The 13,007-nt window shown below is 37.6% G+C and overlaps 2 protein-coding genes across 3 annotated transcripts in view; both read left to right on the forward strand.

Annotated features, from left to right (window-relative positions):
* The window catches only part of c2cd2l (c2cd2 like), a 46,186-nt gene extending 33,263 nt beyond the window's left edge, over positions 1 to 12,923 (forward strand). For both annotated transcript variants that reach the window (XM_083531853.1, XM_083531852.1), the window contains exons 5-15: positions 1,333 to 1,446; positions 2,409 to 2,522; positions 2,761 to 2,863; positions 3,020 to 3,152; positions 4,541 to 4,605; positions 4,779 to 4,900; positions 5,062 to 5,233; positions 5,510 to 5,617; positions 5,770 to 5,900; positions 6,990 to 7,227; positions 9,291 to 12,923. In XM_083531853.1, the coding sequence (XP_083387979.1) occupies positions 1,333 to 1,446; positions 2,409 to 2,522; positions 2,761 to 2,863; positions 3,020 to 3,152; positions 4,541 to 4,605; positions 4,779 to 4,900; positions 5,062 to 5,233; positions 5,510 to 5,617; positions 5,770 to 5,900; positions 6,990 to 7,227; positions 9,291 to 9,544 (1,554 nt within the window). In that variant the 3' untranslated portion in view covers positions 9,545 to 12,923. The remainder of the gene's footprint in view (positions 1 to 1,332; positions 1,447 to 2,408; positions 2,523 to 2,760; positions 2,864 to 3,019; positions 3,153 to 4,540; positions 4,606 to 4,778; positions 4,901 to 5,061; positions 5,234 to 5,509; positions 5,618 to 5,769; positions 5,901 to 6,989; positions 7,228 to 9,290) is intronic.
* h2ax (H2A.X variant histone) lies at positions 12,235 to 12,923 on the forward strand. Its single transcript, XM_083532007.1, has one exon. The coding sequence runs from the start codon at positions 12,346 to 12,348 to the stop codon at positions 12,772 to 12,774; it is 429 nt and encodes a 142-aa protein (XP_083388133.1). The 5' UTR covers positions 12,235 to 12,345; the 3' UTR covers positions 12,775 to 12,923.
* Positions 12,924 to 13,007: the final 84 nt, after the last annotated feature.

Here is a 13,007-nt window from a genome sequence, read left to right on the forward strand (position 1 = left end):
CACAATGACCAATCACTGATGACCATGGTCCTCGATTTCCATTTACTAATAACTATGATCCCAATGATCATGGCAACCAACTAATCCCCAGTGTTTGTCTTCTGCACCTAATTCCTGTACAAGTAATGTGTTCCTAATGTTTTCGATTACTCACTTCATGTTCTTAGCTGAATTTATAGTATATTGTAAATACATAAATAGTTTTGTTTAGGACTGCAGCTATCAATTATTTTAGTGATCGAGTACTTTTTTGTTACAATACTAAATATACAAGAGATAATAAGATGGGTCTCTTAAAATGAATGTCATTTGGAAAAACATTTTTATTGCTGAACTTGCATACAAGAATACCTGGAAAACTAAACCCATTTATTCACCATGATACATCAAAATACAAACTGCACTGTACAGTGTTTTTTTTATGTTTTACTTTGCAATGATCCCAAACTTTGGAAACTTTCTGCCGTTTTCTTTGACCTGAATCTTTTCCTCAGCCCTCGCTGTTTTCTCCCCGTTCCTCCATTTTACATTCTGCAGCGTCTTCTGTGTTTACCTGCCCAAAGCGCTCCAGAGTTTAGCAGGTGGTGCATCAGTAATAACGGCCCGTGGGAAACACAATGCGCCGTGTGTAGTGAAATGGATTAAACTAATCATTTGCCTTGATGCTTTTTTGTATTCTAAGCCCTAGTTTTTTTTTGTGATTTCGTGACTAAAGAAGTTAGAAACTGTTTTTGTATGTGACATTAGAAGGCCACTTTTTTAGCTAATATTTGAGAATGCATTAATTGATTTCCCCTACAAAAAAAAGAGTGGACAACACTGGCGTTAACCAGCGCTAGACACTATTTCCAAAATCAGCTGTATGAAGTAGTGTGGTAGCAGTGACTTACCTGAACAAAAGTCAGCACAGTGCAGCACAAAGACTGTTGTAAACTGTCGTGTTAGTAAAACACACAGTCACCTCGCATTTAAACACTTTGTCGGGTGAAAAGAAAAGTTGCTAAACAGATTAAAATAGCATCACTACATGAGATGACAAAGCAGCACAGCTTGAAGCCAATATATTAGCCAAGGATTATGTGCCTGAGGGTAAAAGCACAATATGCTTTCTAAGCGAAGACAGTGACAGAAAAGCATGAAGACATTGGCTACATGAAGTTGTTCCATGGCCTATATAATTGCACATAAGTAGGTTTTGGATATTGTATTTAGAAAATTGTTTGGTCTAGTTCATCAGTCTTCTACAAGTTTAACACAGAACTGGGATGTGTCACCAAATAAGTTCATTCCAATTACTACTGTAAAACCTGGTGTGTTGGGGGGTCTGTTTAGTTGCAGGTCTGCTTGGAGGAGGTGGAGCAAGAAGGACTTTTGGTGTCCTGGATGTTTTCCCAGCAGCCTCTGCTGTCCTTAACTGTGACACCACGACAAAGAGTCCAGCGAGAGGTGAGGGAAGGTTTACCTGAACCGCACAACAGCTTGTGATTTATTTACACACAGTCTTTAGTATCGGTTTAGCTTGCTTAAGAAATTAACATTATCCTCTAATGACTTTTATTCCCCTAGTTTAGAAATTCTAGCTAGCTGACAGAGCAGCTCACATTCCCCAGCTTCTTAGCACTAGGGGAAAAAACACCATTAGACAGTGGAAAAACTAAATGATTGAAAACCACCTCAGAAATTGAAATCTGTAGGATTTTTGAAGGGTTCAGCTTTGAACTTGATATTATGAGCACAGAATGCTATGCATAGTCAGCTTTGTAAAATGGTAGGGCTGTTACAAACAAAAGAATCATCTTTTCAATTCTATAACAAAATAATAATACACTTACAAATTATAGTCAGGGGACATTATAGTGTTGCCAGGTTCGAGGAAATGATGAAGACGCTTTATTGGTAGAAAGTCAAGAAAACTGCCCTTTTCGTTATGCGTGTCTGATTTTCATAGCTGTTTTTTTTATTATTATTTCTAAAATACACATGCTAATGCAATCAAATTTGGGAAATGCATTAAAAAAGTTTATGGAAACCGTGTATTTTTAATACCATTTTGCTAAAATATTTTTATTAGTGACTGTGGTGATAAATACTGTTTATATAATTTGTAAGTAGCATATTTGGACTTTTGGATTTGAGTTTTGGGTTGCTTTCATCTGGAAAACAGAACAAACTGCACAAAATTCTCTACACAGATGCAGTAGGGATATGCTGCTCTATACAGTCATGGGTATTAATGCTGGTTGAAACTTCGCTCAAACCACAGTGTACAATCTGAAACCCATTATGTCTGTGGTTCAATTTAAATGTCTGTTTCCTTTTAAGTATAGTGCCATCTTGTAGTTGCTCTGGGGACGATATGTGTGATTTGTGTATTATTACTGATGAATGTGGTCTGAATCTGTGTGAAGGATTCGGAGGCAGAAGTGGATGTGGATATGATAGTGAAGCTGGTGGAGGATACACTGTACGCCACACAGCCTGCAATGATCCTCAACCTGAGAGCGTGTGTCTCCAGTCCTGCTGTAAGAGTGCGCGTATACACACACACACACACACACACACACAATTTACATCATGTTTGCGGTTTACTTTTTTGTGTGTCTCAGATTAATGTGTTTGAACAGGCTTGTATTATTTCCAAATATGATATCTGAAGATGTGGCTGTTTATTTCATTGAAAAAACAAGCAATTAAAATAATTTACGGTAATTCATTATCCTCTGTTATTTACTAAACAGTAACCTCTGTCCTGTTTCACAGTTTCCCAGAGAAAAACAGGAAGGGAGTCAAAACTCTCCGCAGCAGAGCAGTGCTATGAAACGCCTTCTGGTTCGCCAACTCAAAGTCACCAGGATCAAAAAAGGTATCACCTTCTTCCTGCCAATATTCTCATGGACACATTGGTTTGCTCTTTAAAATAAATCAACCCACACATTAACTGCAAATAAATCCACACATTTTCCATTTTGAAAACAGCTCTGTGGGTGTTTAAGAGGGTAATGATGATGTGTGCCCTCAGATTCGCATGATCATGTTGCGGAGCTGTGCTGCGTCCTGAGTCTGGACATCCCAGTGCTGGAGAAGAGAACCCGTTTCCTCACACCTTCCTCCAGCCCCAAAGCCACACTAGACTGGGGGGAGGACCTTACACTGTGAGTGTTTTTGTGTGAGCAATATTACTTAGAAAGAAAGAACATCTGATGAATATGAGTTGCTTAGGTTGAAACTTTGAGTGATAGCTCAGTGTAAGACCATATATGGCTGTTTGTTTTTGTTTTGTAAAAAAAAAAAATATATATAAGCCTTTGCACCTTAGAAGAGAGAGTCAATGTGTCAGATTACTGTATGATCTGTAAAATAACTGACTGTAAAATAAAAAAAGTAAACTTGAGTTGTGTTGCATCAGTTCGGCTTAACCACTCATCTGTGCCATGGGATAGTCAACAATAAGGTGGTGTGATGAAGCCGGACATCAAGTTGAGCTGCTAATGCAGTTATCCTGAAGTTTATTACTTTACTTTAGAAAGATACACTACATAGACAAAGGTTTGTGGACACCTGACTATAAGATGTACAAGCTTTTTAAACATCCCATTCCTTATCAATCCCCGTTTGCTGTTAAAATAACCGTGGAAGTGGAAGATGTTCCACTAGATTTTGCCGTGTGCTTGTGGAGATTTGTGCTCATTCATCCACAAGGTTTAGTAAAGGCAGGTACTAGTGTAGGATGAGGAGGCCTGGGTTGCAGTCAGCCTTCCACTTCATCCCAAAGGTGTTCAATATTGATGAGGTCAAAGCTCTATAGCAGTCTACTCAAGATCTTCCACTCCAACCCATGCAAATCATATCTTCATGGAGCTGGCTAGCTTTGTGCACAGGTTTGGGTTTCCTGTTCAAAGTGCTACATTTTATTATAGGGTATCTGAAGACGTTCTGTACAAAAGCTTTGTGGAAACAGTTTGGAAAAGAACCAAATATAGCAGGAAAGGTCAGGTGACCCAATACATTTGGAAATTTATTGTATGTGTTAAACTGTTTTAAAGCCAGACATTAAAGGATTTAAGATTTGGTGTAACGGAGCCGCCACAAATGAAAAATACAGTTTTGTATTCAGATATTGATGAATTAATTTAATCATTAAAAAATATACATACTTTAAAAGGAAACCACTTCATTGAAATAAGTGGGCCTTACCCGTTCTTTCTTTTATTCTTATTCTGAGTGTGAGCTCGACATCGAATCCACCCTCCTCCCATGGCACAGTGGATGTGTGAATGAGCCATTAGCTCACTATTTAATTCAGCACTATTAACAGGATGTTCACACTCTCCTGCTGTGAATGATTATAATTCTGCAGTTTCAGCACATGCTGTACTGCTGTACTATTAATTGCTCTTTAGTATTACCAAATCACTGTGATTGGACACTGGGTGATTTTATTTTAGATTTATGTACTGTTTATTTACACTTTGAACCAATTTAAATTCAGTTGGGTTAAGACATGACCCCAAGATCTTTTAACTTTACTTTTTTTTTGTAGGGATTTGCAACCAGAAACCAAAGAACTCAAAGTTAGACTAGTGGAACGCAATAGCAAAGGAGAACGTAAGTCGTTGCCATATTAACCAATCTGAACATTGTTCTACATATAGGTGTATTTCAAACTTGTCATTTATTATTTATTCATTTATTTATTACTCTTTTTTCTTTGGAGTCAAGATGGCAACCCTTTCTATCTTCAAATGTGTGTGTGTTTTTTTAAATGTTTCACTTGATAGGATCTTTGCCAGGCCATGCTTGCTTATCCCTGGATATTCCTAAGAGGAGTCCCAGTGGACAGCAAAGGCTTTCCATTACACCAGGTCACGGTCTGACACCGACGGCTACAGTCACATTGGAGGTGAGAAGTGTGTTGTAATGATCATTTATAGTGTAATACTGATATTTGATATACTTTGATTTATAAAAAAAAAATTAAGTCTTCAGTATACCTCTTGTCTCTCATTCAAAACTACAATTCTACGTATCCTAGGCCCTGATTTTGTGTGTCCTTCCACATAGGTCATGTATTTGGAGTTAAATGACGGACGTGGATGTCATAACGCCACCCCGCTCCGCTTCTCGCTCACGCCGTCCAAAAAAGTGGATGTGGACCGTACGATCATGCCTGACGGCACTATTGTCACCACCGTCACCACCATCCAGTCACGGCCGAAACTGGACCGCAGACTAGGTAGCTTCATCAGAACCTTTAATGAGTTTGCAAACTAATATTTAAATCAAGGAAATGTAAAATGTCTTGTAGGCAAATAAAATATTAGTTGGTAAATATAAAAATGAACTTATTAAATATTGAAAATGTACTTGTAATGCTGCTCTGCAATAACTTTGTTCTTAAATCTGAAGTTTAATAAGGTTTTCTGTGGTATGTAATAAACACTTCATTGTTATTTATTTTTACTTGTGTATTTTCTTTTGTTTCCGTTTGTCTGCCTGGGTGTGCAAATAGGAGATTCTCCCTCCAAATCTCCCTCTAAGGTGGAGGTTACGGAGAAAAGGCCGACAGTGCTGACAGAGAGCTTCCAGACCCGAGCCAGTATCAGCCCCACGGCTAACAGTCAGTTATCCATTAGGTTTTTCTCATTGAGGCTTTCAGAGCAATAAAGAGTCTAGTGGTAATTTGTGAAGTGACAGTAATCGTCTGATATTGGTTCAGTTCAAGTTGTCCATTCGTTTGTGTGTCCACACTGTCTGTCTGTATCCCTACAGGAAGTCCCATCTCAAATGGACTGGATCCTGTAGCAGAGACAGCGATCAGGCAGCTGACTGAGTCAGCCAGTAAGGCGGTAAAGAAAACGCCCACTAAACGCAGCACGCTCATCATCTCTGGAGTGTCAAAGGTCAGATGACATCATAGGGTGATTAAAAAAAAAACGTCCTAGCTTGTGCTGCCATAATTCTGCTTTGGACGGCCCATCCGCAGGTCGTTCATTATTCTGATCAAATTTTTTTTCACGTAGGACATTGCATAGGCCAGTATGTATCATTGTTTTATGTTACCAATCTCAAAAGATAGAGTGACAACTGAAAACGTCACAAACATAACCATGTGGCAGAGCCATTTTTATTCAATCATAACTCTCGTATTGAGGTAGAGATCTAGTTACTTTCCAGTTTAAACAATAAAAATCAATGGCACTTTGGAATATTTGTGTGCTAATGTACTGTATCTTGGCTCCGGTAATACAGTGTAATGCATTTAAAGCTGAATCATGGGAAGGTAAATGTTTAATCAGTACATGACTGTGAGATATCCCAGCTGCTCAGCAGGCTAGTTTTTTGGATTTATTACTTTAGATTGGGGGAGTAAACATTTTAAGGTTTTCTGACATTCTGCATTATGCTTAAAATTACAGAGGGTACCGATGATCTTGTAAGTCATGTACAATAAGAAGTAAATATAGAGATGAGCATAATGCATGATAAGAATGCTAATATGAATGAATTGTATCTTTACTCATGTGTGCCATTTTAGGAAATGACAAAACATAAATTCTGTATAGCATAAGCAGTACAGTGATGGCCACATAAAATGTACATAATTTTCCACTTAGCTGATTAGCCATAATGTTTGCTTCTGTAGTTTCGTGTTTGAGCTATGAGGTAATGCAATTACATTTTGTTGGCAGAATCAGCTTCTTCTTTTTTATTTTTTCAGATTACTTTTTTACATAAAATGCAATTTGGAAATACTTATAAATACATCATATTTAAATTTAAGATTATGGTTCATAAAGTGATTTGATAAAATGATATAAGCGATAGTTTTGGGTGAAATAGACTTCCATTGCATGTTCGCTAATGTAGTCTCATAGCTTCAGTGTAAAACTAAAGACACAGTAATCAGACACTAAATAAGCCCTTGCTCAATCACTACAACTGGGGTAAACAAAAAAGTTTGTCACATTGATTTTTCTTCCACTCTCCAGGTTCCCATTACAGAGGACGACTCTGCACTTTCAGTGGGTTATGCCGCAGCGATGGACGCTGCCCTGCAGGGGGAGAATTCTCCTGCAGGGAACCACAACCATCACGGAGCTGCTGCACACCAGGACGTCGATGAGACCACACCGTCTGATGCATCTGAGCGGCCGTCTGTGGACGACGTGGAGTCAGAGACAGGATCGACTGGAGCACTCGAGACACGCAGCCTCAAAGATCATAAAGGTAAGCTCTGACAGGAACATATGTTTTTTTTTTTTTTAGGAGCACATCATTTGTAACTTCTCACTAGATGCAGGATTTTAATGGTTGGGCCTGACCAGGGCTGTGCCAAAAGAAAGAATATGACATAACATAACAAAAATGTGCTACTTTTGCTATAATTGGCAACCAACTTACTGATGTGTAAATAAAATATGGCTAATTCATCAATTAAATATTATTAATCAGTAATTTTGACAGGCAATCGACCTCTTACCCAACCCCTTATCCCCTACAGGGCCGTGACAGTGCAGAGTTGTCCTCCGTAATGTATATGTATTTTAATTTAATTTAAAAGATTTACATTACAAAGTATATATAGAAGGGAAAGGCAAATGAGGATAAAGTGAAAGTCACGATAGAACGTGTTTTATATATATATATATATATATATATATATATATATATATATATATATATATATATATATATATATATATATATATAAAACACGATATATATATATATATATATATATATATATATATATATATATATATATATATAGATATATAGATATATATAGATAGATAGAGAGAGAGAGAGAGAGAGAGAGAGAGAGAGAGAGAGAGAGATTGGGATCACTGTCCTGTTGCAAAACAAATTACAGGGTAAGTGCAAAACAGATGGTATAGCCTGCCGCAAAATGCTGTGGTAGCCATACTGGTTAAGTGTGCCCTCAGTTTTGATTAAATCACCAACAGTGTCATCATCAAAAACACCCCGACACTATTAAACCTCCTCCTCCACCTCCACTTCCACCTCACAGTGGAAACCACAAATTCAGGAACCGTCCATTCACCTTCTGTACATCTAACAAAGACACCAGATAGTATCAAAAATCTCAAATTTGGACTAATTGGACCAAAGGACAAGTTTCCACTGATCCAACTGGCTTCGTTCTAATTGTGTTTCTTGGCCCAAGCAAGTCTCTTCTTGTTGTTCTTCCGATTTCTTGGTTTCTTTGACGCAATTTAACCATGAAGGCCTGACTTACACAATCTTCTCCAAACAGTGGATGTTGAAATATGTCTTCCACTTGAACTCCAAGAAGCATTTATGTCAGTTGATGATTCCTGAGTCTGGTAATTGTGTTAAATTGATCCTTTTCTGGGACGGTCCTGAGAAAAGCCTGTTTCATCAAATGGTTCATGGTTTTGGAGACTGTATTTGGGAATACATTTCAAGTTCTTGAGATTTTTCAGACTGACTAATCTTTATTTCTTCAAGTTAAAGTTTAATTAACTGAGTGTTTCTGGCTATAATATGGATTTGTACAGTAGTTGTAGTAGCACTAATAGGGTAATTGACTCTATACTCTCCCTCTCTTCTGCACACGACAACCAATGACTTCCAGGTGACTGCGTTGTGAATCTGATGAGGGAATGCCATTAATTTGCCGTGCTGTCATCAACACTAAATTAGATACTTTAGACAATCTAAAATATAAAACATATTTTTGTTTATAACTTTGTTTATAACACAAAAGAAAACTAACTTTTTTGTTTACTACATAATTCCATATGTGTTCTTTCATAGTTTGGATGCCTTCAGTTTCAATGTACAATGTAAAAAAATACTAAAAAGAATAAAGAAAATCCATGAATTTAGTTAACTGTAAAATCAAATTCCACTATGCGTGATATTTGACATTATTTTTTATGAACATTATTTAACTGTGCAAAATATATTTTGTTCATTTTTTTTAATGTTTCAGATTTATTAAACCCTTAGGTTTAAGTAGAACATATTTAATATATTTTATTTGTATCTTTTTATTTGTGATTACAATTTGTTTCTAGGCTTTTTATTATGTAGTATATCTTATTTCTCTTTTTTTTTTCTTTTTTTTTTTAATAAAATTTTTTTTTATGGAGCAGTGGTTAAACTTTTTACTGCATGTTGTACTGAGTATGATTATCTATCAAATACAATCTGAATTTTTACATATATACAGCATAAATATAATATATATAATAAAATTAACCATACCTTTTGATTTTTTCCTGATTTTGTCTGTGTGGCAGTGGGCTTCCTTCGGAGTGGCACAAAGCTCTTGTTCCGCAGGAGACATCGGGAGAAGAACTCGAGCTTCAGCCAGTCCCACGAGGACGTCACCAACCTGGACAACGACCCGTCCACGGCTTCCTGCTCCTCCAGTGGGCGCAAGAAATCCGGAAGCTTCTCCCGCCGCCTCATCAAACGCTTCTCCTTCCGCTCATCTAAAAGCAAGGGCAAAAGCAGTTCAACAAACGGAGGCGCCAGTGCGCTCGACAACTGAATCACACAGGGAAAGAGGAAAGACATGGTGCAGGCGCCAGTCAAAAGACGTTTGAAGGAGTCGTGTAGACGAAAATAAGTCAGTGATCTGTGGTGTTCGTTTTCTTTTGTGAGACTGTGTCTTTGTTAGATGCGAATTTTGACAGATGGCTCAGGCTGAAATCTCAGATATGGGGAAGACAAAGGGGTTGTGAACTTCTTAAAGACTTTTCGTTGTCTAAACTGTTTATTTAATAAAATACTTTAAATGGCTGCTTCTATGGATAATTAGGAAGGACCACAGAAGGAGAGTGAAATGCTGTTCCATTTGTTCAGCACAAGGGGGCGATGTGAATCAATCCTCATCAAAGCTTCCCATTTTATGTTGCTATGTGGTTTTTTTCAATTATTTAATTTCCATCGGCTGCACTTTGGGACTTTATCAGATTGTTTACAGCGCCGGTGAGCGTTTCATCATGTTTTATCATTTTGTGTTTTGTAAGGTCATAACACTAAATTATTTCTAAACTGGAAGTTTCTCTTATATTACATATGGTGCAACTTGTACTGTGTGACCAGTTGTTTTTGCTGTAATTAATGGCAATTTAGATATTAAGCTCTGTTTTTTCCAATAGTGGTACTTATTTTTCTTTTCATTGTGGCACAGTCTTATTTTATAATATTTATTTGTGATCAAAAAAAATATATCTCAAGGTTATGTTGGAAGGGAATTTTACTTGTAAGCTAGGACACAGGTGATGGAGATATTCTAAGTAACGTGATCTAGGTTTTATTTTAAATTATATTTACTTACATTTTCAGTACAAATATTTCAGGGTTCATGCATATGAAAGAAAAAAAAACCTCAGGGGACAATATTAACGGTTTGCGCAAATATAATTTTTTTGTTGACTTTTCAGCACCCAGAAACTTTAATTTACATATCTCATCTTTACAGGCAATGTCCCCCCTTCCCAGCATGGATAGCTTAGAGATCCAGGCCTACTCGTGTGCAAATAGTGTTGTTTAAATGAGAATGCTTTAATGTATAAGTAATGTTTCAGTCGTAGAGGAGACGGACATTTCCCAGTTATCATTTTAATAAGCTTTACACTTCAGATGTCAGACTCCGATCATCTAGAAAAGAGATTTGATTATACATATCATTTGTCCCACTTAGTAGACTGAAGTAGATCTTGTCCTGTTTTTGCTCTTTTTCGATGCTCTTCGACTTCAGATGCACACATAATATTGCATGGCCTTGCTCGTACGAGCTTTTTCATAGGATTAAAAATCATTAGTAATGTTTTAAACTAGAGATGCCCAAACCTTTTACCTATGAAGGGCCAAAAATCTAACTTGATTGAGGGCCATGGGGCAAAATTAAATGTTGCATTATACCAAGCATTATATTAAAATTGAAGCAGCCATGGTTACATTCATGATTTTATAATATTAAATAAATAGGTAATCTGCTTAACAGGTTAATTACTACACATTGTAATCTGCAGCTTAACTTCCAGATTTCTAGTTCAGTGAAACTCATAGTATAATGAAAAACAGTCTAATTTATTGTATAATAACGTTTAATACCTAATAAAGCAATTCGGTGATCTAGCGAGAGACATAAAGCTGGTCCTTATTTCTTAAGTTTTTCCAAATAAAATGTTCTTCCTTTTTGCCCTATCTTCTCGTATATATGGCATTGCAGGCCAAAACAAAGGGGTCCATTTTTGCCTGTGGGCTAAAAGTTTGGTCATTTCTGTTTTAAAGGAATCGTGCAGTGCATACCGGATGTGTGTTTTCTTACTTTGGGTTCTTCTCTGCTAAAGATGTGAAGTAAAACAGAAATCCTCATACTAACACTAACCTTAAAGACCCAGATGTTTTTTCTTCCCTCGATGAAGAGATAAAGGTCCCCTCAGAAAGCTGGAGCTTTATATAACCATGTGGCATCTTCAATACTTAATGTATTCGAAATAAATTATTTTTTGAAAATGCATTCTTTTGGGGTTCTTTTTCTTAAACCTGGCTGTGCATATCTTGAAAATGCAACAAGTGTGTTTTACTCCTTAGTAAAAAAAATGAAGTAAATGCAAAAAAAAAAAAAAAAAAAAAAAAAAAAAAGGGGGGGGGAATACTGTGTAATTTTAATGCTGAAGATTTGAGTGATAAGTTTCAAAACTAAATAAGGACAATGGATTGTTAAGGATTTTGCAAGAAACCAATAAAGATAGATTTGTTGGCTACAATTTGGGTTTATTTATTTTTTTAAGCATTTGCATCATAAAACATGTCAATCCCTCACTAATTACGTATTTAACACATTTAATGCTTATGCGTCTCTTAATATATAAAGCTGATTTCTTTAATTATTTCTCTATCTTTTTTTTCCTGTTCTTTCTTTTGATTTCACTTTCCGCCAAAAAGTCCTTCACTTAAAATTCAGAGGGAGCGCGTGTCATTTGTTTGAATTTTCCGCCAAAACATGATTGACAGGATTAAGAACCAATAGCAACACAGACAGACACAACCGCCTAATCAGCTTGCAGGATGAATCAGCAGGGTTGTGATTGGTGTTTCGGTTTCCCCTGTTTATGCACGGCAGCTTTGAACCAATTAGCGTTCACATCCTGTGCCGCATTCACCTCGACAGCAAATGGAATCCTTCGTCCATGCGGTGTGACCAATGAAAAAGAGGGGGCAGGTAGAAGCGCCCGCGTTCTGCCTGTCCTTAAATACTGCAGCATTGAATCCCGACGCCTCACACCGATTGTTTTTTTTCTTTTGGCTGTAAGAAGTAGAAGAAGACGTCCTACGAATATGTCTGGAAGAGGCAAAACCGGAGGAAAAGCCCGTGCTAAGGCCAAGACTCGCAGCTCCCGTGCTGGTCTGCAGTTCCCCGTGGGCCGTGTGCATCGTCTGCTGCGGAAAGGCAACTACGCGGAGCGGGTCGGTGCTGGTGCTCCAGTCTACTTGGCCGCCGTGCTCGAGTATCTGACCGCTGAGATCCTGGAGTTAGCGGGGAACGCAGCCCGCGACAACAAAAAGACCCGCATCATTCCCAGGCACCTTCAACTTGCCGTCCGCAACGACGAAGAGTTAAACAAACTGCTCGGCGGAGTGACCATTGCTCAGGGCGGCGTGTTACCCAACATCCAGGCCGTGTTGCTGCCCAAAAAGACCGGCCAGGCCGCACCGAGTTCCGGCAAGGCGGGAAAGAAAAGCTCTTCTCAGTCCCAAGAATATTGAACAATGACTTTGACTGATTAACATCCAAAAAAAAAGGCCCTTTTAAGGGCCGCCCAAGTTGCATAAAGAGAGCAATTTCCATTGTCTATATTGTCTGTGTGCGTCTGTTAATGTTTTTCTACTATTCGGAATAAACGTGAACACGTTAACGCCTGTATTTAACGCTTGGTAATGTTCTTTTTTGGGGGGGATTGGTAAATTGAGTCATTAAAAAAAAAAATTGAATAAAAACC

The sequence above is a fragment of the Silurus aristotelis genome, assembly GCF_946808225.1.
Source record: "Silurus aristotelis genome assembly, chromosome: 26".
NCBI lineage: Eukaryota > Metazoa > Chordata > Actinopteri > Siluriformes > Siluridae > Silurus > Silurus aristotelis.

Excerpts from the sequence above, each read along its gene's own strand:
- h2ax (XM_083532007.1), top strand. The coding sequence starts at position 12,346 with ATGTCTGGAAGAGGCAAAACCGGAGGAAAAGCCCGTGCTAAGGCCAAG.